The 21,902-nt window shown below is 49.2% G+C and overlaps 4 protein-coding genes across 7 annotated transcripts in view; 2 read left to right on the top strand and 2 right to left on the bottom strand.

Annotated features, from left to right (window-relative positions):
• Window positions 1-211, bottom strand: part of UTP4 (UTP4 small subunit processome component) — a 32,020-nt gene extending 31,809 nt beyond the window's left edge. Inside the window, exon 1 of one of the 2 annotated variants that reach the window (XM_043599516.1) lies at window positions 101-211. The gene's annotated coding sequence lies outside the window, so the exon portion shown is untranslated. The remainder of the gene's footprint in view (window positions 1-100) is intronic. The other variant, XM_043599518.1, reaches the window with a different exon arrangement.
• CHTF8 (chromosome transmission fidelity factor 8) lies at window positions 206-11,495 on the top strand. Of its 2 annotated transcripts, none has more exons than XM_043599522.1 (4): window positions 206-291; window positions 7,948-8,005; window positions 8,267-8,384; window positions 8,787-11,495. In XM_043599522.1, exons 2-4 carry the CDS (start codon window positions 7,983-7,985, stop codon window positions 9,006-9,008), a joined length of 363 nt encoding a protein of 120 aa, XP_043455457.1. In that variant the 5' UTR covers window positions 206-291; window positions 7,948-7,982; the 3' UTR covers window positions 9,009-11,495. The 2 variants fall into 2 exon arrangements, with proteins under 2 accessions (XP_043455457.1, XP_043455458.1); XM_043599523.1 differs by lacking the exon at window positions 206-291 and adding an exon at window positions 591-680.
• Window positions 9,005-11,495, top strand: DERPC (DERPC proline and glycine rich nuclear protein). The gene has a single exon (XM_043599521.1). The coding sequence runs from the start codon at window positions 9,005-9,007 to the stop codon at window positions 10,643-10,645; it is 1,641 nt and encodes a 546-aa protein (XP_043455456.1). The 3' UTR covers window positions 10,646-11,495.
• Window positions 11,038-21,355, bottom strand: HAS3 (hyaluronan synthase 3). Of its 2 annotated transcripts, none has more exons than XM_043599520.1 (3): window positions 19,057-21,354; window positions 16,047-16,148; window positions 11,038-11,145 (listed from the first exon to the last, which is right to left on the bottom strand). In XM_043599520.1, exons 1-3 carry the CDS (start codon window positions 19,690-19,692, stop codon window positions 11,038-11,040), a joined length of 846 nt encoding a protein of 281 aa, XP_043455455.1. In that variant the 5' UTR covers window positions 19,693-21,354. The 2 variants fall into 2 exon arrangements, with proteins under 2 accessions (XP_043455455.1, XP_043455454.1); XM_043599519.1 differs by lacking the exon at window positions 11,038-11,145 and adding an exon at window positions 14,285-15,234 and having other exon boundaries at window positions 19,057-21,355.
• Between the last annotated feature and the right edge of the window lie 547 nt (window positions 21,356-21,902).

Raw genomic sequence — 21,902 nt, 5'->3', positions numbered from 1 at the left:
CAGGGGGACAGCGAGCTCCGCCGGCGTCTGCCAAGAGCAGGACGCAGCCCCTCAAATTTCTTTCTCTCCCGCTGCTAAACATACCCCTTCCTCAACTCACCTATGGCTGGGGGCTAGTCTCTCTCTACCGCGGCCCCACGTGCGCGCGCGCTCGCGTGCTCTGCCCCGGAAGTGCTCGCGGCGCAAGGCCGGAAGTGCGCAGGCAGTGCTCGCGGCGGCGGCGACGGCGGCGGGAGGTTCGGTTGTCGCCCGTTGGCCGCGCGGCGCCGCGCTCGGCGGCCGCCATTGCAGGTCAGGCCGCGGGCGGGGGTCGCGGGAGGCCGCGGGGATTGAGGGCTGAGCCTGGGTTGGGGGCGAGGGTGCGGGAAGCTAGGGAGCTGGGGCCGGGTGGGGCGCGCGGCTCGAGGAGAAGAATGGCGAGCCGAGGGGCGGGGAGCGCGGGCGGGGGAGGGGCGGCCGGGAAGGGGGAGGGGAGCGAAGAGAGCCGCGGAGAGGTGGGGGCGAGCCCAGAGGAGCCCCCGGGGTGGGAGGGCCGGGAATTGTGGGGGAAGGGAGCGGTGTAGAGACGGAAGGCGGAGGGAAGGAAGGGAGCGAGCGGGGCGGAGCGAGAGAAGGGCGGAAAGGGTGGCCGAGCGCGGGCGGAGGACGGAGAAGGGGGCGGCGCGGGCCGGAACCTCGAGGTACGTGCGGGAAGGGGTTCTTCCCCGGGTGGGGAGGGAGTCCAGCACGTGAGGCTTGCGGGAGCGGGGTAGAACTGGAACCCAGGAAGTAGCGGGCATATCAGAAAGCGGACTGGGGAGGGGGGGGTAGGACTATGAGGTTTGTTCGAGGGGACATTTTTAAGTCGCGGTGGGGGGGGGAGGGAAGCTGCTGGTAGAGGTAATTGGGAGGGTGGTTGCAAGAAAGAGTGCTCCAGGTTCTTTGTAGGCGGAGGGAGAGACTGGGGAAGAGTGGGGTGGGGTCCTGGAGTAGCTAAGCACTTCAGATTGAAGAAGGAACAGGGCAAGATCTGGAGAATGAGGGTGGTAGAAGGACGTGTAAAGAGAAATCTTTGGGAGGAGGGTGGACAGTTTGGAAGATCACTCCAGTGAGGGGTGTGGAGGAATGCAGTTTAAAGAGTACTTTCCTTGGGAGGTAGGAGAAAGGGTTAATTAGGTTGATAGGAGATCCCACCGAAAGTCTGGGGGTTAACTGGAGGGGGTTGGGGAAGAGAGGGAAAGCGGATCGAGAAGTCCCAGAAAGTGGGCGGGACTAGACGTAGGAAGTGTTTGTAACTGAAGGGATGGGAGGGGGTCAGGGGTGAGGGAGGAGAAAGTGGGAGCCGGTTGTGGGGGGGAGAATCCTGGATAGTGTAAGACTTCAAGCAGGGCTAGAAAGGATGGGCTTTGGGGTAGATAGGGGGTTACAGTAAGAGGAGGAAGGGTTCAGATGGGGCTGCAGAGTAGCAGAAGATGGAGAAAACTGGAGTAACTCAGATCGACTGAAGCCATCTTTTTCACCCATTGTCTACAAATACCAGTAACTGATTCCCTCCATCATGGGAATCCTAAAATGTGATGGGAAAGTACCACGTGTATGCATAGTATCCACACATGTTTTTGAACACACTCTTCACTAATGAAAAGTTTGGAAGCATTCATTTCCACCCACCCTCCATAGCCCCTCTTTGGAGGGGAACAAGCTTCTCATTTAGAAACCGAATTTTAGCAGTTAATGACATAAGCCTGTCAAGAGACAAGATTTTCCCTTTGAAACTTAGGCCATCTCCTTCAGTCACAAACCACAATGACACTGTTAATAAAAATAACCTGCATTCATATATGACAACTTCCTGAATTGTTTGTTTAATGGAAAGGCACATAGAGAAATAGTGATCTTTAGAGAAAAAAAAACAAAAAAAAACCCTTTCAGAACTTAATCCTTGAAGCAGTTTGGTGAACCTTGACTGTCCTGTTTGAATTGTTCTCACATTATGTAAACTTGGTTTTACTCTGATAACCTGCTGCTTTTCTGGATGTTTTAGTCCACTGTAAACATTAATAATTATATAGTATAGTATTAAGACATTATTTTGGACATATACTAAGAAAATGTCACATTCCTCCCCATGTAATAAATAGTTTGACCCTAAAGGCATACCACATCTTAGTCGCTGTTCTGAGGATTTTACATTCATAACCTCATTAAATTTTCACAACAGTCCTTTGGGATAGGTTCTTTCTTATGCCCCATTTGTTGGTGGGGAAACTGAAACTTACAAAGTTAGATTACTCCCACGTCATATATAGGGTAAGTGACAGAATCCAGGTCCGACAACTTGAGTTCTCACAGCATTTCTAAACAAAGAACATTCCTGGGGCTAAATAAAAGTTTGGTAAATGCTAAGTGTTGGCCTAGCAATTTGAAAACACTTTGTGTCATGGATTTAGTTTTTTTAAATAAAAAACAAAAATTTTTATATTGAGAACTGTAAAGTTTAAGCCTGTATTCCCTATTTAAAAAAAAACAACATACAAGTTGCATTGAAAGGTGTAATGAAAATTTGCAAAATACTACTTAGCTCTAGTAAAACTTAATTTGTAATTACCCTTGAGTCCCCTTATTTGGGTAAAAACCATATGTTCTGTTAAATCTATACCACACTTTGTTCTACCACTTTGTATTTTGGGGGCAGTTATCATTATGAGGCTCATTGCTCGTTCATTTTCAGTTCTCTGTAAGACAGCAGTAATATTTTAAAACAGTTTAACAATTCAGAAAGCAAAGTATAAGAAACGCAGTGACAAAGAATGTACTCTCTTCTTTTGGCTCATTTTGCCTTCTAAATTTTGAATCCTGGAGGTGACATTGAGTAGATCTCTAGAGATTTCAAAAATCTAAATTTCAGCAATTGAATATGATAAAAAGGCTTGTTTTCAACTACCTACCCCACAGATGTAATAGCTGCTTTGGCTGCAAGTTGTGTAGGTTACTTACTTGGTGTGTTGTAGACATGAGAAAGGCTAATAATATCTGTAAAACACTCAGAAGTGATATAGATGTACTGTATTCAAGGGGCTGTGGGAGAGGACTGCTGGAGAGGCCATATTGTGGAAGCGTTAAGGTTCACATCCCAGCTCTACCGCTTACTAGCTACGTGACCAGTTACTTAACCTTTAGTTTCTCTGAGCATGTTTCTTCATCTATAAAATGGGAATAAGTGTGTACATCATTAGGGTTGTTTTCATAGTTAAATGAGAAAATCAGATAAGTGTCCACAAAAGTTTAGCTATGGGGGAAATTAAGCTTTTTATATCATAATGCCTGGATTTTTTTTTTCCTCTTAAACTGTGTTTGCACTCTGATTTTTCAGGTTTTTAATAATAACTTTACCAGTAATTAAGTTCAAATAGAGGTAGAAGTCAAATGATAGTTCTAAATAAGGTACATCCCAGATTGGTCTGGTTCTAGTTAAATCTTTTGAATTTTGGGTAGCGATCCATTTTAGCTCCAGATTGGTTTTAAGAATGCTGGTTCCTTTGCTGTGCTGTAGTTTGTTCAGGGGTCTCGAAATTATCTGGACCACTGTTCCTGAGAAACAATAGTGTGTTGCTTTTACCCAGGATCTCCAGACTAGCTTCACATCTGAAGACTGGGGATGATCTGGGGCAAGCCATTTCTAGAAATTTTTAAGCCCCACAAAGGGCTTTTTTTTTTTAAGGGAAAAAATTAGAGTTAATTAGAATGTATAAAGTGCTTTTAAAATTTCTTTTATAGAGCTAAAGTCACTTGACTAAGCTAGGAATACAGAATTATGTATTGTTTATTTAGCTATATGAAGGCCCAGAAAAATTAAGCAGAAAAAAATACCCCTTTGTTGGGATGTGGGAGTGGGGGGGGGGGGTCAAAATAATTCATTTCAGGGGAAAGAAGTTGGGTTTTCTCCTCACTTTGCCATCTCTTCAGGTCCACACTCTAGCTGTAGCCTATGAGGCTCCACTCTGAAGTACAGTGAATTAAACATCTTTTAAAAAGTGAATCACAAAATTCTCCTTGGCTCTACAGTTACACATATTGTCAACTTAGAATTATTATTCTTAAACCAAAGTAAGTTAGTTGGTCCTAGCCAGATCTGGGATTAAACTCAATACTGTTCAGAGGGAGGTGGCAAACAAGCTCTTCCATTGACTCCTTTTAGTTTCATGATTTGCTAGAGTGTATTCTTCAGGCTGTGTCTTTAAATGTTGTTTTTGATAAATCTGCAATTTCTACACAGTGTTTTAAAACAAACATGTAGAAATTGTTCTAGTTGTCTTTATTGCTGGAATTAGTTGAAACTGAAGACTCAGAAATTTTTGTTTTGTTCTACAGGAAATATTTATTGTAATGTTACATCTGTTATTACTAATAGGATTTGGTTTGCATTATACTTCTTCACTTCTTCATTTTCCTACTACCTGCGTATTGTCAAGGGTATAATAGGGACAGATTGGGCTGCATGTTCTCAGATCCTTTTTAGACAACTCCACATTAAGTGAAATACACATTCCCTGTTGCCTCCGTCAAGTGTGTCCTCAGTGAAGTACCAGGTAGATCTGCCTGCTCTGACCCTGAGAACAGTTGCAGACAGGAGTAATCTCAAGGAGCAAGAGAAGGAAGGAATAATAAAATTCAGGTGATAGCCTATTTAAAAACATTTTTTTAAATGTTTATTTTGAGAGAGTGTGTAGGAGAGGGGCAGAGAAGGAGGGAGAGAGAGAATCCCAAGAGAATCTCTATCTGCGCAGAGCCTGACTCGGGGCTTGATCCCACGAACCTCCAGATCATGACCTGAGCCAAAATTAAGAGTGTGATGCTCAACTGACCGAGCTACCCAGAGGCCCCCAATTTTTTTTTTTTTTTTAATTTGAGAAAATGCGAGGGTGGGGGGGGGGGAGAGAAAGAATCTTAAGCAGGCTTCATGCTCAGCACAGAGCCAATGGGCTCGATCCCACAACCCTGGGAGGATGACCTGAGCCAAAAATCAAGAGTCCAACTGAACCACACAGGCACTCTGATAGGCTATTTTAAAGTCTAATTTTAAGGGGCACTTGGGTGGCTTAGTTAAGAGTCCAACTCTTGTTGGCTCAGGTCATGATCTCACAGTTCCGTGGGTTTGAGCCCTACATTGGGCTCTGTGCTGGCAGAATGGAGTTCTTTTTCTCCCCCTCTCTGTCCCTTCCCTGCTCACACTGTCTCTGTCTCTCTCAAAAATAAATGAATTTTTTTAAAGAGTAGAATTTTAAAATTTGCTAAAGGAATGCCCTCTCCTACATTTCTTACTACCTTGGTAAATACATCCTCGTGTACATAAATGTAGTCAGGCCAGTCTATAGGTTCCTATGAGCTAGACTTCTATAAGTAGGAATGAACTTCATTCCTGCTCACATCTGCAGCATCCCAGTAGGACTAGCACAAATTTTTACCAGCCTGACTAGGTACAGAAGCAGGATGGTGAAGATGGTGGAGCTGTAGGCCAGGGAATTTTTATTTTCAGGAGCATTGCTGGATGTCTGCCAGTGTCAGGAGATCTACTGAGGCAGGGCTTCCTACATAGTGGGTAAAGCTGCGTGTGCTCTCAAGTACCAGGGATTAGTATGCAGGTACAGGTATTCTGGCCCAGCTATCAGGCATCTATCTTCCTTTGCCCACTTAGGCCACTGTTGTCAATTCCTGTTCTAACAGGAAACTTTCCGGGAAATGTGGGATACACTTAAAATATTTCTGCAGCCCATATGTACTTGTCTCAAACATGCTTCCAGAGGCCTTAAAGATTGATTTCCTTCCTTGCTGTGGTCTTCCTAGAACCTGTGTATCTGTGTGAACACGTAATTGTTTCTCAAAGTACCTATATTTTGTTATAAATAGACCCATCAAGTAATATGTAGTGCGTTATCAGTCATCAAAAGCTTAGTTATAAGAAGCCTTTAATCTGTATGCATTTATTAACCTTTAGAAACCTTCCAACTTCAGTTTCTAGTTACTAAGTCTTTTTTGATTCATGGCTAAAGTATACCTACCATTCTCTAAATTACAGTCACAATTATAGTGTGGAAATACTGATTTATTTTTTTCCTTCTCTAAAAAACTAGTTATTTATCTTTAAAGCATTTGTGCATATACGTGGTCTTCAAAGTAGGCTAATGAGTCAGATAATCTGGATGCTAGCCCCATAGTCATTAAGTGACTTGTGTATGATGACACAGTGAAGAGTTTCTACACTTATAGGCAGGAACCTGACTTTAGGTCTTCTAATTTTAAGTTGTAATCCTTTCTCCTTCAGGAAACCTTAGAAGAATTTTAACAGTTCTTTTGGTTATTCTGGGTGGTAGTGGTAGGGCCTCCTTATCTTGTCACAAGACGTTTGCCCTTGAGCCTGGTGTATTTGTTCTCAAGCAGTGCCACAACTGGTGCTACTGCGGAAGGTCTGTCTTACTCAGATTCCTTGATTCCCCCTTGCCCTTCTAACCAGCTCTTCCACGTATGCAGTGCCTGCCTGCTGCTTTGGTGCCTTTTCATTCTCACCGATACTTGGTTTTCTCCTTTGGGAGCATATTGATTATGATGGGTGTAGCATAAAGTCACGAGGCCTAGGTTCTTATGTGTGAACAGCATCTGATTCGTAATACAAATTCAATAAATATTAGCTACTGTTTATATCTGAATTTAAGACCAGTGAATTGACTGACCTTATGTTCCCAAAGTGTTTGGTGCTCAAGAGTAGAGGTTCTGCTGTCCTGGAAGGCTTTTGGCAACATAATTTTCCCTGAAGATCCAAAATGAAGGTCAACATACCAGTGAAGAAACCTGTTTAACTTTTTAATCTGGTGTTTGCACGTGCTTGCTTCAGCAGCACATAAATTAATCTGTTGTTTGCTAACCTTGAGCACAATTACACCTATTAACCTGCCGTACTACAACTGGTAAACACTAGACTACTAACTTTCCGCTAAGTTCTAGCAATTCATTGGAAGGACTTATACAGAACCCGTAGTTTAAGTTCTCCCTATCCCCCTAACCCCCCAGGAATGTATCCTTTCTAGAAAGACAAGTGAAGATAGTTGTTTCAGGCAAAAATGCATTTTAACCCATTCTTTTAGAGTACCACAAACTTGCCACCAGGTGGTACTGTTGTATAAAAGGAAAGTTGATGGAGTATCAGGGTATTTTAGTACCAAAGTGAAAGATGGTCAAGGCATATGATGAGAGTCATGTTAGAAATCAGCTTACCATTCACTAAGGTTGTCCGAAGGACTTTTTCGTTTCTTGGCTTTTGTTAAAGAAGGTCTTTTGAACCTTGAAACATAACCAAAGTGTTAGACATGAAGTGTATATCATCACCAAAGGAAAATGTAGAATCTAAATGAATTCTTTAATTTCTTAAGAAACATGCAGACTAGGGGTGCCTCAGTCTGACTTCAAGTGTCCGACTTTGGCTCAGGTCAGGATCTTGCGTTCATGAGTTTGAGCCCTGCACTGGGCAGGCTCTCTGCTATCAGCACAGAGCCCACTTTGGATCCTATCTCCCTCTCTCTGCCCCTCTCCCACTCACACTCTGTCTCTCAAAAATAAAAATTAAAAAAAACAGAACAGAAAATAGAACATCCTTGAGAAAGGCAAGTTAGCATAGTGGTCAGCAGTGTGGGCTCTAGTGTATGTTTGTGTTCAAATTCTGGCTCTTTGACTAGTAAATATGTGACCTTGAACACAAGTATAATACGTGTTAACTTTCCACACTATTGTTGACCTTTGGTGGTCTTAAGCAATGTTACATGTACGGTATCAACTCAAAAAGATTTACATCTTAAAAGAGTTGTTAGGGGAGTGAAATAAAATTTGTCTAAAGCACTTAGAAAAATGCCTCACATATAGTACGTGATATATGTTAGCTATCGTTATTATTGTCCTAAATTTTTTTTTCCTCTACAGCTTATTTTCAGTTGCTTTTTAAAGACGGAAAGCTCATGGTGCAAATTGTTATTTCCAGGTGAGTACATTTTGAGACTTCTTTTGTTTAGCTTGAATGATTAGGGTTCTGTAGGTTTGACATTTTCCTGAAAGAATTGGGGTTCTCAGGTGCATCTTGCACACGTCCTTGCATTTCAGTCTCTAGTTCAGTGCCTGGCACTGCCTAATTTCCCAAGAACTTATGCTCAACAAAGTTCTTTTGGGCCTTGAATGGTGGTGTAGGACACTATTCATCCTTCACCCCTCAAAAATATTGTAACCGCCAGCCCTTTGCTTGCAGTGCTGGGGCTGGAGGCCTGGCAGAATGGGTGCTGATGGAGCTACAGGGGGAGATCGAGGCTCGCTACAGCACTGGATTAGCTGGAAACCTCCTGGGAGACCTACATTACACCACTGAGGTGAGGGGACTTTTCTTTCCCTGCCTAATGCCTCAGGAAAGCAAGCTACACCAAGGTGGTGCTCCCAGGACCCAGAGTGAGGACTGCCCTCAGGTTTGTTATTCGAGGTCTAGCTAATCTAATGTATCTGCTTGTTCTCCCCCAACCCCTGCAATAGCAGGGAAATTTAGCTTTGGGGAAGCTGGAAAAGTCACTGTTCCAAAAAGTGGAAATTCTCTTACCTGGGGTTAGAAAGAGTAAAAAGGGCATGAGGGTGGTTGCCTGGTGTGGCTCTTCAATATTGTTAGAGCCAAACCAGGGAGTGGAGGTGCCAGCATTGCCTTCCAAGAGCATCTCTAGAAGGCACCTGAGTGTTATGACCTTGCCCTGAACCTTAGGCGTTTCGTTCTTGTTCTGCTAAAGGGAATCCCTGTGCTGATCGTGGGGCATCATATCCTGTATGGAAAAATCATCCACCTGGAGAAACCTTTTGCCGTCCTTGTCAAACACACTCCTGGGGAGGACTGTGATGAGCTTGGCTGCAAGACTGGCACCCGGTACCTGGTGACAGCACTCATCAAAAACAAGATCCTTTTCAAAACTCGCCCCAAGCCCATTATCACCAACGTCCCCAAGAAAGTATGAAAGAACCCCGGATTTTCCCTAGAGAGCGGCCAACTCCTTGGACTCGTGCTCAGTTGCCACCTCGAGGACGACTCGACGGTTCCTTGGGACCACAGGGGGGTCCTGTCCTAAACACAGGTCACCCGCTGGGCATGAACTCTGATCCCTTCCTTATGGCAACTGGTTCTCTTGGTGGAAATCTGGCCCCATTTCCAAGGAACCCATCGCCTTTTCCAACTTCATCAGGCTCATTGGCTTCAAATCCAGCACCTTTCCCTGCTGGTGCTCGTGACCCAGGCATGGCTTCTTTTCCAAGAGGGATGAATCCCACTGGCACAGGTGCAGTTTCTTTCCCAAGGCCTGGTGGCCTCTTGGGCCCAGGTCCAGGCCCAGGCCCAGGCCCAGGCCCATCTCTAAACCCAAGGGCAGGGGCTCTACCAGGCCCAGGGCCTCTGTCTAATCCAAGGTTAGGGGGTCTCCCGGGGCCAGGTCCTATGTCCAACCCAAGGGCAGGTGGTCTCCTGGGAACAGGTCCTGACCCCAGAAGTGGCGGCCCCATGGGCCCTGGATCTGGGCCCAACCTGAGAGCAGGTGTCCTGTTGCCTTCTGGGAATGGTCCTCCTAATCCTAGGCCTGTTGGCCTGGGACCAGGACCCAGTCCCAATCTGAGATCAGGCTTCGTTGGTACAAACCCTGCCCCGAGATCAGGTATGTTTCCAGGACCTGGCCTTGGGCCCAACCCAAGAGCAAATAGCCTGGGCCCAGGCCTTGGGCCCAACCCAAGGGCAGGTGGCCTGGGACCAGGCCCAAATCTGGACACCAGAGCAGGTGGCCTCCTGGGCACGGGATCTGGTCTTAACTTAAGGATGGCTGGACCTCAAGGCCTAGATCTTGCCCCCATTTTAAGAGCAGCAGGTCTATTAGGAGCAAATTCAGCTGCTTTCTCACAGGCTTCTGGAAACATGGGCACAAGCCCATCCTCTATGGCAAGAGTACCTGGCCCCATGGGCCCAAACTCGGGTCCCGGTTCTCGGGGAATTGGCCTTCCAGGGCCAAATCCATCTCCCATGTCCAGAGCTCCTGGCCCCATAGGCCCTAATTCAGCTCATTTTTCAAGGCCAGCTGGGCCCATGGGAGTAAATGCCAGTCCCTTTCCAAGGGGGACCGGTTCAGGGGGGCTGAATCCAGCTGCCTTTTCTCAGTCTTCTGGCACATTGGCTTCAAATCCAGCTACCTTCCAGAGGTCTGCTGGCCTCCAGGGCTCAAGTCCAGCAATTTTCCCAAGAACCTCTGGGCCACTAGGCCCCAACCCAGCTAACTTCCCAAGGGCCAGTGGCTTGCAGGGCCCAAGTCCTGCTGCCTTCCCAAGGTCTACTGGCCCGTTAGGCCCTGGTCAGGTTACTTTCCCCAGGTCAGCTCCTGGGCCCCTGGGCTCTTCTCCAGCAGGCCCTGTGGGCATCAACCCAGCTCCTTTTGCAAGGCCAACTGGGACCCTGGGTCTAAACCCAGCTTCCTTTCCAAGGATGAATGGCCCTGTGAGCAAGACTTTAGTCCCATTTCCTAGAGTGGGGAACCTCCCTGGCACAAACCCCGCTGCTTTCCCCAGACCAGGGGGTCCTATGGCTGCAATGTACCCAAATGGAATGTTACCCCCTTAAACACTTTTCTCTCCAGGACCACTCTGGTTTCCAGGCACCGTGGTTCTGGGCAGGAGCTGTGTTTTAGGTAAAAGGGTAGATCTGGAGCTACAGTCTGAAGTACCATAGCTGAGGCTCAAGTTCAAATGAGCCATCTTTTTCCTACGCTTCTTTCTTGACTGAAGGCGAAATGTTACTTGTGAGAGATGGACTACCACAGGTGGGAATGATCCTGACCTTGAGAGAAAGGATCTCCAGCCCTCCAGAAGCCTGCTGTGCTTTTGTCCCACAGCTTTCTGCCCCTTGTTTCTTACTAGTTTCTTGAATTGTTCTTGTGGACTTTTCCTCAGGGATACATTGGCCTGCAGGTCCCAATTCATATGTAGTCCTCTGCTCACCACTGGAGAATCAGCTCACTGCTCTCTAGAACTGTTGCAATGGTGAACGGACCATGCTTCAGCAGCTCTGCCCTGGGCAGCTTGGACCTGGTCATCCTCTACTGCCATACTTTTCCCTGAGGGCTTGAACACAGAACAGGGAGGTGGGCAACCACTTCAAAGACCCACCAAATACAATTTTGCTTGATTAACTGGGCCTGCAGCTTCCTTCTCCTGGGACTCAGAGGAGGCCAGAATCAAGGCTCCACCGCTCACCTAATTCCCTCTCCACTAGTACTCCCGATCAAAGAACCTCAAAATTTAAACTGACGTCAATGGGAATATGGGAACTGGGGTAGGGGGTGGGGGGGATGAAGGGGAGAAATCACTGTGCTTCGTTCAGCCTGAGGTGAAAGGATGGTTGGTGTTTTTCCTGCATTGTATCTTTTCTTACTGTTTCTTTAATAAATGGGATGAGAGGGCTGCCAATGTCACTCCATTGAGTTACCTGTTTCCACAGGAAAGGAATTTTACCCAGTGCTTTTCATTGTTATAGACTGGCCACAGTCCTGTATTATCTGCCAGATAAAATGCTGTCACTCAAGGAGGAAATAGTGACCTTTACCTTAGCCAGGACTCCCTTGTCTGCCAGTGATTTCACCAGAGACCTTGCCCACCTTCAACAAAAGTTGGGCCGTTGTAGGTGTGCAGTTAACAGTAAGGTGGGCCTGCTGTATTCCCCAGGTCCAGAGGCAGCTGTGAACACTTACCTGTTTTGAATTCCACTGCAACTACCTTGACAAAACCATTTCTATCTCAAGTACCTCTTTGGAAATGGAATAAACCAGTTTAAGGAGGAAGTAGTCCAGAGATAACCAGCATTATGTGAGAATCTTTATTTTGACAAGTGCAGTATAAAATTTTGACCTGAAAAGTAAAAAACAAAAACAACAAAAAAAAAGTAAAAATAAATATGTTTACAAATTATTGTAGAAAGAATACAAAAGGCTTAAAATTCTCAATGAGGAAAAACCAAAATGTGTCCAGTTGTATATAAAGGCTCTTCCCTTGCAAGAAACGGGGATAAAGCTGAAGACCCAGTTTGGTTTCGCTGCTGAAAAATGTACAAAATAACTTAGAAAAACCAGTCGAGGTCAAACGTTGTGAGCCCACTACTTGTACCTGCCTACCCTTGTTCTGAGCAAAGTTGAAAACCACAGTGCAAGGCAGAGCTGATGGTAGGACAACCAGTTCTCCATCTGGAAATCCATCCGACATTAACCTTCAAGTAAAAGCTGAAGAAAAACAAGCCCTTAGTTAAGTGTGAGCTCTGCAGTTGGCTGGCTGACCGGATTTCCTCCATTGTAGTGCTCAAAATAGTTTACTTGGCCAGCAAAAACACGTAAGAGCCTGGAACAACCGCCTTTAGCAAATGCCTGCTGCCTCTTCCCAGCCTTCATGGGTTGGACCCAACACCGGCCAGCAATCTTCTCAGAAGCTCGAGGTCTGTGTGATGTAGCGATGTTGGTTGCACCTGGAAAACCCTTGCGTTCATGGGAGATGAAGGAAAGCACCAGGGTTTGCCAATCTGTGGCTCAGAGCACACTTTGTTCCTGTGTGGGAAGCACCTGGGCACACTAGAGTCTTGCCCCTTCAACTCCTGTCAACTTCAGTGCTGGTTCTGAGGGGCTAGCAGGCCCTGCTAAGAATGGACATTCGGAGAACACAAGTACACCTGCAAGCAAGCAACCCTTAAGTCAAAGGCTTAGTCAAGATTCCCAGTTTCAAACTTAAGAGCTGAGAATTGTCTGTGGATTGCAAATGTCTAGAAAATGCTTTCCCTCGCTCCCCCCGCCCCTCCCCCCCAAAAGGGCAGAGAAATAAAAGCTTCAAGGGGCGTGAGAGAGAAAACAAGAACCTTAGCATTTAGGAACCAATTCCATCTCCGAGTTTGGTTTCTGGAAAGAAGCAAATGCAATAATGACTATCCACAGCTTGGCTGTAAGAATCTCCTTGAGAAGCCACTGAAGAGAATGGACAGTTTCAAAGATGACCAGCTTGGATTGGAGGCTTCACTTAGGGAACGCTGAAAAGGTTTTCACTGGACATGATTGTCAAGATCTGTAGCCTGAAAGTCATGCACGCTTAGCCAGCTGCTAAGGAATCTGTATAAGCACTTGCAAGATTGTGGCTAATTTGGTCAGAGGCTCCTAATCATTTTTCCCCCCACCTGCTGAGGACAGGGTTGCTTATTGCAGAGGGGCTATGAGAGTCCAGACTCTGCCTCAGTTGCTAACTTGAAAAACTTACCAAATGAGAAGGAAGGTGGACGAGGTGACTTGGTGCATCACCTTGAAGAAAGCCAAGTGGAGGCTGTCTTAGACTCAGAGCTGAGTTTGAGGAATTCAGGAGTGTGCAGGATCAGGTACCCAAGCCCTCACTTCTTTTCTGAGCATGTTGGGGTTTAATCTTCCTGGTAGATGACCAAAACCTTTCCTCTCCCCAGCAGAGATCACAGACAAGCTCATCTAGATGTCAGGCAGTTTTCAGGTGAGCTACATTCAGCCTAAGGCCCCCATATAGGCCATGGCCTTTAGCACAACCACCAATCTTTGTTCCTCCTGGCAAACTTTCATTTTTAACATCTATGTATATATACATACACACTTAAAAGGAGTTCAGTGCTAACTCTCTGCTAGTTTGGCTCATCCTTGGGATGTTGAGATGTGGAATGGAGTATGTCATGTAATAAAGCACCATTCCTGGACCCTGTTTTCTGATGCCCAAAGACCAGGCTTCTGGGCCTTGTATCAGGCACAATCTTATTGCATTGATAGCTAGATTTGGGGGTGAGGGTGGGGGACACATACTAGCCAGCCCAGATCTCTCAAATTCTCCCACCACCTCTGGTTGTGTTCAGATGGGCTAAGAGAACCCCTTCCCGCAGGCTGTCATTGCTCACCTATCAGAAGTTGCCACTGATTGGAACTAATTGTCTTAGCACACTTCTGGGTTGCGTTTGGATCCCGGGGCAGGAAGTGGAATCTTTCCCAGAGGCCATGACACACGCAGAGGCCAACAGACAGGCGGCATGAAAACAAGTCGCCCCCTGAGCTGGAAAGGTGTTGCCTCTAAGCAGAACTGCCCCAGGCCATAGTACAGTCACCATTCTTTGCACTTCAGATTTGTCCTTTGGACCATTGACGAACTAAAACAGCACTCCCTCCTCCCTCCCACCCCATCTTTTCTCTTCCATTCCCCTTCCCTCCCTTACCCATTGCACTTTTCCCACTCTGCTTGGGGGCCATGTCACACCTCAGCATACGCTAAGCTGTACTGCTCTGGCTTCTTCCCACATCGCCGGGCGATGATGGCCAGATACAACATGAGGAGGGCTACCCAGTAGCAGCCATACAGGATGGCCCCAGAGACCAGGAAGGCTAGCTCTGTCTCACTGAACAGATCCTGGCAATACGCTGTGTAGGCCAGTCCCCCTAGAAGGACTGCCACCCAGATGGACACAGGGATGAGGCCAATGAAGTTCACCACGATGGTTTTTCGGCCAGAGGTGCCCCAGCCAGACTTGTTGATGGTAGCAATGGCAAAGATCTTGGCCGGCAGGAGGCTGGACATATACAGAAGGGAATAGAGGGACATGAAGATCATTTCTGCATTGCCCCGAAGGAAGCAGGCATAGGTAGCCTTGATAATGCCCACCAGCTGCACCGTCAGCAGGAAGAGGAGAATATTCCAGATGCGGCCTCTGTAGAAAAGCTGTATGACTGTGGCAATGAGGAAGAAGGGGAAGAAACCTGTGACCACTGATTCGTAGGTCATCCAGAGGTGGTGCTTATGGAACCACAGAGAGTTGTAGAGCCACTCTCGGAAGTAAGACTTGCTCCAGCGGGTCTGCTGGTTGAGCCACCGGAGGTACTTGGTGGGAGTCTCTGTGAGGCACTTGGAACGTGCTGTATACTTAGTCCGGTAGCCGAGGCTCAGGACTCGGTTGGTGAGGTGGCGGTCATCTCCGAAGCTGCACTTGCTGCCCAGGAACTTCTGATGGTACCAGTCCTCCAGGAATTGCTGGAGGAGGCTGTTGCGGTACATGCCCAAAGGCCCACTAATACACTGCACGCAGCCGAAGTAGGACTGGCAGGCCCGCTCCACGTTGAAGGCCATCCAGTACCGCACACTGCTCAGGAAGGAGATCCAAGAGTCATACTTGTTGAGGATCTGCAAGGGAACCGGAGATGCTGGGCCTCCTCACCTGAGGACTTGAGCCCCAGGAGACAGACAGCAGAAACCATGAGGCCTCCTTACCCTGAGTTCTGAATCCCATCGCTCAAACTCCTGGCCATCAGTCCTAACCCAGCCAAAGCTAGAAAACCTGAGGCTCGGAGGAGCCAACCACACCCAGTCACTCTCACTGTGGTGTGCACTGACTGGCCCAGTGAAGTTGCTCTAACAGTGAAAGCCACCTTCCATCTCAGCAAACAACCTGGATGGTGGCAGAGAGAAGGGCTTGAAGATGCAGCTCATCACCCCAGCCCCCTATCCTGACCCTTCTGCACTCGGAAAGCTTCTCAGGAAGACTTGGTGTGTTACCAGCAGTACCCTCTGGAGGAAGATGTGGCCCCTTATTCTTAACCATACTGCCCTGTTCTTAACCATTCAGGGCAACTTCCTGAAGAACAAGGGTTTTCTGAAGGGTCCAACTTGGGAGGCGCTTGCTGCGCCAGTGCCCCAAAAAAGCAGCACCCTCCATGATCAGTAGCCTCAGGATACTGAGCCCCTCCCAGCAGCATAGGCTCTCTACATACCTTTAGTGATTTCCTTTTTCCTCAGGTTGAAAAAGAGCAGGATAGGGATGGGGTAGCAAGTGAGTTCTTTGATTACTAGTGAAAACTGTCAAAGAAGAACCCTCCCCGCCCCACACACACTTCCAAAATACTAGACGTTCAAGACGCTCATTTTCCAGGCGTATTCACTGCATTAGGAAGAAGAGTCTAGGCCCTACCCCCCAGGAGTCCCTGATTACTTCTTACTTGTACATCTCCTCCAACTCCCCCTACTTGGGGGTCCTCCTCCAGGACTCGAAGCATCTCGATGGTGCAGGCTGGATCCAGCACGGTGTCAGAGTCGCACACCTGTAGAGGGAGGAGTGCATTATCAGCCCATTTTGACCTCAGGCCTATGCACACCACATGCTGCTCACTGCTGCAGGGACATAGCCGCCTCTCCTAGGATTCACTTCCAGCTACCAGCAAAGAGATCTATGCTAAATGCAAGAGGTGCGGCGAATAACAAAAAGAAGGAAAAGGAGACTTTAGATACCAGGTTTGACAGCCACTGGGCTGAGAGACAAACCCGGGAGACTTGGTGCCAGGCCTGGAAAGGGAGAAGGGCTTAGCACTGGGCAAGTTTTTAGCTTCTACAGAGACAGACTCCACAAAAATGGTCGCCAGACATTTCCCTGGAGTTCCTGGGAAAAAAGGAGGAACACATTATTGAAATCAGATGACAGTACAGTAGCTAGGCCACGGCAGGCAGACCCTCCACATTAGGCCAAGAAATGGCTCTTGCCAGAGGCTAGTGCCCGAAGCGCTCTCCTAGGATTCTTAACGAGGTCTTCCCAGTTTCAGCCTCTGGTACCAGTTTTGGACAACCTACAGCCCAAGATCAGGATCCATCTACCCAGTCATAGGCCCCCCACTAATAGGGCTGCGAGGCCTTCTGTGCTCCTTTGGCCAAGTCTCTGAGGTCAGGGCGTGGTATGTTCAAGGGCTGCCCTCACCTGCATTCTTCTCTGGGAAGCAGGAGCTGGAGTCTGGCGCCTGACACCACTTGGCCATCCTGACACGACACCTGGACTTTATATACTCTGGATGAGCGTGGAGGCTGGCAGCTGCTGCCTCCAACCAGGGCCTAGATCAAATCCTGCCCACTTGTCCACATTCCCTGGGGAGAACTCATGGTCTGATTCTAACAGGTGGCTCCATTAGTAGTTGAATCTGAGCTATGAACTCTCACCCGGGTGGCTGACTCCTTGTCTATTTTCTAGAAAATTACACAGAGCCCAGATAACCATTGGCAGAACAACAGAGCAAAGAGCAATACCCACAGATGAGCCTACACTCGGCTTTCCAAAAGCCTAAAGTCCTTTTACTAAAGTTGCTAATCCTGCGGGAAGGGGGCTGCCCTCCCACCCCATGCCCTGACCCTGCTGGAAGACGTGCTGGCTACAGACCAGCAGCTAAAGGTGGAGGGGGATCCAGGCAGAGCCATCACACCTGCTCCCTCCTACCTCCTCACCAACCTTGTGCTGGACTCCCAGCACTTCCTGAACTTTACAGGCCAAGTTTTCCAGGACTGCCCATCTCAAGACCACTTCCTCCCCTGACCCTAACCCATTCTTCATGCTGCTCGGCTTCCTTCACTCCAGGGAGGTCTTTCGAGCAGAGTAGGGTTAGAGTAGAGCTCCTGCCTGCCTGGGTTTCCCCCTGGCTGAGGCAGGGCCGTCTCCCTCAGGGAAAGACCCACCAGTAGAAGGGCTGTTGGAAGACAGGCTGGAATCCACCAAACGTGACTGAAGCCCAAGCTGCCCCAGGCAGTGAGCCCAGAGCCATAAAGGGAAAGGCTGGCTCAGGTGTGTGAGCCTATTCGCTGATCCACCAGAACACACAAGTAATGGTCAGTAAAGGAAGATGTGTGGCAGGTCTGGGGAAATTCTGTGCTTCAAGGGAGCAGATGACCATGTCCCTGTGGTTTGAGCATGTGCCAGGTCTCAAGGGCTTTTCCTGTGTCCTCTGAGTCTCCAGGAAAGCTTTAGAGGCCCCTTGACTCTAGATGAACTACAGAATCAAATGCCTCAACAGCCCTCCCTACAAGGCCGTGGAGGTCCTTGGGCCTAGGAAGACAGAAAGAAGTCAAGGTACCAACTCATTTGAGGATGCAAGTTTCAAAAAAAGCCAAAGCCAAAATGTCTGTGGCAAGCTAGTTTTAGGTGGGTACAGTACAGAACATTTCAATATCAGGGTCTTCAACGTGCTGTCACCAAGACTGGGTTGGTACACAGGTGGGCTACCACGACAGGCGCTCTTTATTCTGGCATGTGCAGAGAAGGAATGCAACAGAGAAACTGACGGTGTGGATGCTGGACCAAAAATCTGGGGTTCTGGGTGCAGTTTCTACTTGGTACCAACATGTGTGTGGTTTCAGTCAGTTCTTTCTACATTTTGTTACTTGAGAATCAGAGCTATGTAATCAGCCTAATAAAATTTTCAGGCTAATGTCAATGACAGTTTTGACCAGAAGCTAGACTGAATCTGTTCAGGATCCCGACCTGCCGAGACTGCTGAAGGACTAAGCTGGGGGGTGACTCGCTGCCGTGTCTCTCCATCTCACAAATGCAAATCTGACACGGGGTAGAGAAGGACCCTTTGGCCCATAACTAAAACAATACTTGAGTGCTTTGGAGCATGATTTATTTTACTCTTCACCACACCTTCTTATGGAGAGACTCATCTCCATGTTACCACTGGCGAGGCAGTATAGCACAAACGGGTAAGGGCAGACTTGAGACAGACGGCCTAGGTTCAAATCCTATCTTTGCACCTTAGTGCTGTGTGAGATTGGGCAAGTTACTTACCCTCTCTGTGCTTCAGGTTCACCTTCTATGAGTGGAAATAATAGTAGTACTTATCCTCTAGGAATACTAGGAGGATTAAAAGAATGGTCTCTGAAGCTCCTGCAATGGTGTGTGGTATGCAGTAAATGCCGCACGCCGATCTGCTCTTCTTAGTAGTGGGATACCAGTCCAGAGACCCGCCCAAAGTCACAGAGCTAAGTAACAGAAGAACCAGGATCCCATCCCAGGTCTTTCTGACCCCAGGACTGCTGTTCCGAGCAGCAGCTGTCTTGTTGCCCTTCTGAAGCACAGAGGAGGGGTGTGCTCAACACAAGAGACCTAAACTGGACCTAACCTCCCTAGACAGTATAGGCCCAGCTGGCCGGACACACCCCCATGTCTGCATGCTTCTGGGAAGGCACACTTACCTGGATGTAGTCCACTGAATCACCAAGAGCCTTGAAAGCCGTGTACATGACCTCTCGCTTGCCTCCCCACTTCTGCATGATGCAGGAGAAGGTGCTGGTTCTCACCACATCCCGCACACGGTCCATGCCCTCCTGCAGGCTGGCCTCGGTCTCCCCTTCACCTGCCTCATGGAAGTTGCTGCGCCACACAAAGAAGCCAGCTTGCTCAGTGCCGCCTAGCACCTCGTGGAAGATGTCCAGCATGTAGGCGTCCTCCTGGCGATTGCCATCCACCACCATGACCACCTTGAGGTCAGGGAAGGCGATGCGCTGGGCGGAGCGCAGGCACTTGCGCAAATAGTCGGGGTCCTCCTGGTATGCCGCGATGCACAGTGCCACCGAGCGGCGCAACGGGGAGGCGAGTTTCAGCGGCCGGCCCGCCCGCCGCATGCGCCGGTGCTCCAGGAAGGCAAACAGGCTCTGGATGAGCAGGTGCAGGCCCAGGATGGCACCGTACAGGCCGAAGGACAGGTAGTGCTTCTCTGTGTGAATGAACTGGTAGCCTGTCACGTAAGCCGCCAGGATGCCACCCAGCACTGCCAGGGCAAACAGGCTGGTGCCCACCACACGCAGGGCTGTCGTCAGCTGCACCGGCATCTGGTGGGAGGAGGGAGGTGTGGAGTCAGGCAGAAGGCAGCATTTCTAGTCCATGGGAGTGGGGGTGTTTTCTCTGGGCCTGGCCCAGCAGAGGGGAAATGATCCAGTAATAAAAACCACTGCCACTGACTGCGCATGACTAAGACTGTTTGTACAACTCGGTAGTCAAACTACTGGGGTTCAAATCCCAGCTCTGTCACTGTCTGTGTGACTGTGTTCTGCCCCTTAGTTAACTCATCTGTAAAGTGTGGACTACAGCTCTACCTTGTAGCATCTTTAAGAGTTAAATGGATTACATATTTAAAGCATTTAGAGTAGCATTTATTATTGTTAGACAAACCAAAGCCAGAAAGAGCTAGGTGATCCGCACCTGGTGGATGGCGGTCCTGGGGTGTGCATGACCCAAAGCTCTCCTAGGCAAGCTTCAGTTGGGGGGAACCTGAAGCCAGAGGCAGCTCTGAGCACATGAGAGGCCCAGGGAGAGCAAAGAGGAGGATGGCCAGGGAGGTAGCCAGTGGCCAAGAGCTTCTACCTGCCCTGTACCCACTAGGGAGCTGCACAGTGGGAGGGGAAGCAAAGCACAAGCACCAATGAGGCCCATGAAAAAGTAGGAGAGGCAAAGAGGAGAAAGAGCAGGAAACATAAAGAGGTGGAGGAGGCAGCTTCCCTTTCTTCAAACAGCAAAATCAGACAAAGTTCCCCCTGTGTCCTCTGCTTTCTCACCTTTTTCTCATTTACTTGAGAGGCAGAAAAGAAAGGGAAAGCAACCAGGGAAAAGCAGACAAGGACGAAAAGGAAATGAGAGTTGGGGTGTGGACAGCTCTCCTGGAAGCCCAGCAGTCAGGGCGTCGGAGGGAACTGCAGCCACCACTGCAGCAGCCTGGGAGGGGAGGGGGGGCGGCCTGGGAAGCCCCATCCACTCGGTCCTAGTGCCCGCACGGAATCTCTGTGCTCAGCGACAGGCCCTGCCACTCCTGGAGATGCTGACGGGTTTGGTCTGCACTAAGTCAGGGCTCCCAGTAGCGCCCTGTTGGGAACATCTGTGTTTTAATGAAAAGAGCCTAGGACTCAGCACCGGAAGACTTGTGCTTGAGACACAGCTCAACTGCCTCCTGGCTGCCTGACCTTGCCCAAGTTGTCTGAGACTTGGTGTCCCCCGCCTAAGAAGGGGTTCTAATGATTTCTGGCTCCGTAGGTCTCAGGTAAACAATTTGCCTGAAATTAGAAGCACTTCCAGCCCTGATGGACTATCCAAGTGGGGAGGCCGGGGAAGTGGGGGGGGGGGGGGGTCTGATGAGGACAGCTCCCCCACTCCATTCATACCCAGGCCTCCTCCCCATCTACTCTTTGCCACCAGCCTCATCTGGAGGATCCCATTTCCAACACCACCCACCCGCCACAGACAACGGGGTCTCACTTCCAACCTTCTCCAACTCTGGATCTTATTGGGACCAACCCCTGAGCCCCACTCCCAACACAAATGCACCTTCTTGCCAGGGGAACAGGGTCTGTTCCCTTACCACCTGCCACATAGGACGGGTAAGGAGCACGCAGTCACTGCCTAAATCAGTCTGAGATTCAGGCACCAACAGCATTCCAGCAGCTGCGGTCCGGAAAGTGCTGTTGGCAGCCTCGCCTCCTCGGGAAGCGCGGGCTCCAGGCGCTCTGCCCCGCCATCCCTGGGAGCCTGCTTCCTCTGCAGGACTCCCAGTCTTCCCTGCCCCCCACCCCCACCCCGCCGCCATGCGCCTGCTGCCCAGGGAGAACCCCGGGGCTGCACCTACTCCAGAAGGGTCCCCATCGCCCTCTAGACTTTACATGCCAAAGGGGCGCCTCTGGGCACCGCCGCCCACCTGCGCCGCAGGAAAGGGCAGGGGGCGCCGAGGCCAGCCCAGCAACCTGCCGGGTGCTGGCGCCCCGCCTCGGTGCAATGCCGGAGGCGGTGCCCACCAGGTTAATGCAGCCGGGAAGGCACTCGCCAGGCTTCTCACCCCCGCCTGAGCCTCGCCTTCTGGCACAGGCGGCGCCGGCCACACCCACGTGCCGGTTTCCCACGACTCAGCGGGGAAGGAACGGAAAACCCAAGAAATCAGTCGGACCAGGCCCTGCTCATCTCCTCTGGGCCCCAGTTACCTTGGCAAAGTATGCCTGCAGACAAAGGCAGCATCTCCGATGTCGCCGGCCCCTTCCTTTCCCGGGCAGGACCCCCA

Source organism: Prionailurus bengalensis, chromosome E2 (genome assembly GCF_016509475.1).
Source record: "Prionailurus bengalensis isolate Pbe53 chromosome E2, Fcat_Pben_1.1_paternal_pri, whole genome shotgun sequence".
In the NCBI taxonomy this organism is placed as follows: domain Eukaryota; kingdom Metazoa; phylum Chordata; class Mammalia; order Carnivora; family Felidae; genus Prionailurus; species Prionailurus bengalensis.
This window is presented reverse-complemented; position numbering and strand designations above follow the sequence as displayed.

What these genes read in the sequence shown, in the direction of transcription:
- DERPC (XM_043599521.1), top strand. Translation starts at nt 9,005, where the DNA reads ATGAAAGAACCCCGGATTTTCCCTAGAGAGCGGCCAACTCCTTGGACT.
- CHTF8 (XM_043599522.1), top strand. Translation starts at nt 7,983, where the DNA reads ATGGTGCAAATTGTTATTTCCAG. An exon ending in GTGCAAATTGTTATTTCCAG is followed by an intron (nt 8,006 to 8,266) that starts GTGAGTACATTT and finishes CTTTGCTTGCAG; the next exon opens with TGCTGGGGCTGGAGGCCTGG. An exon ending in ACCTACATTACACCACTGAG is followed by an intron (nt 8,385 to 8,786) that starts GTGAGGGGACTT and finishes GTTCTGCTAAAG; the next exon opens with GGAATCCCTGTGCTGATCGT.
- HAS3 (XM_043599519.1), bottom strand. Translation starts at nt 19,692, where the DNA reads ATGCCGGTGCAGCTGACGACAGCCCTGCGTGTGGTGGGCACCAGCCTG. An exon ending in ATTCAGTGGACTACATCCAG is followed by an intron (nt 16,149 to 19,056) that starts GTAAGTGTGCCT and finishes CTCCCTCTACAG; the next exon opens with GTGTGCGACTCTGACACCGT. An exon ending in GAGTTGGAGGAGATGTACAA is followed by an intron (nt 15,235 to 16,046) that starts GTAAGAAGTAAT and finishes GTTCCCTTGCAG; the next exon opens with ATCCTCAACAAGTATGACTC.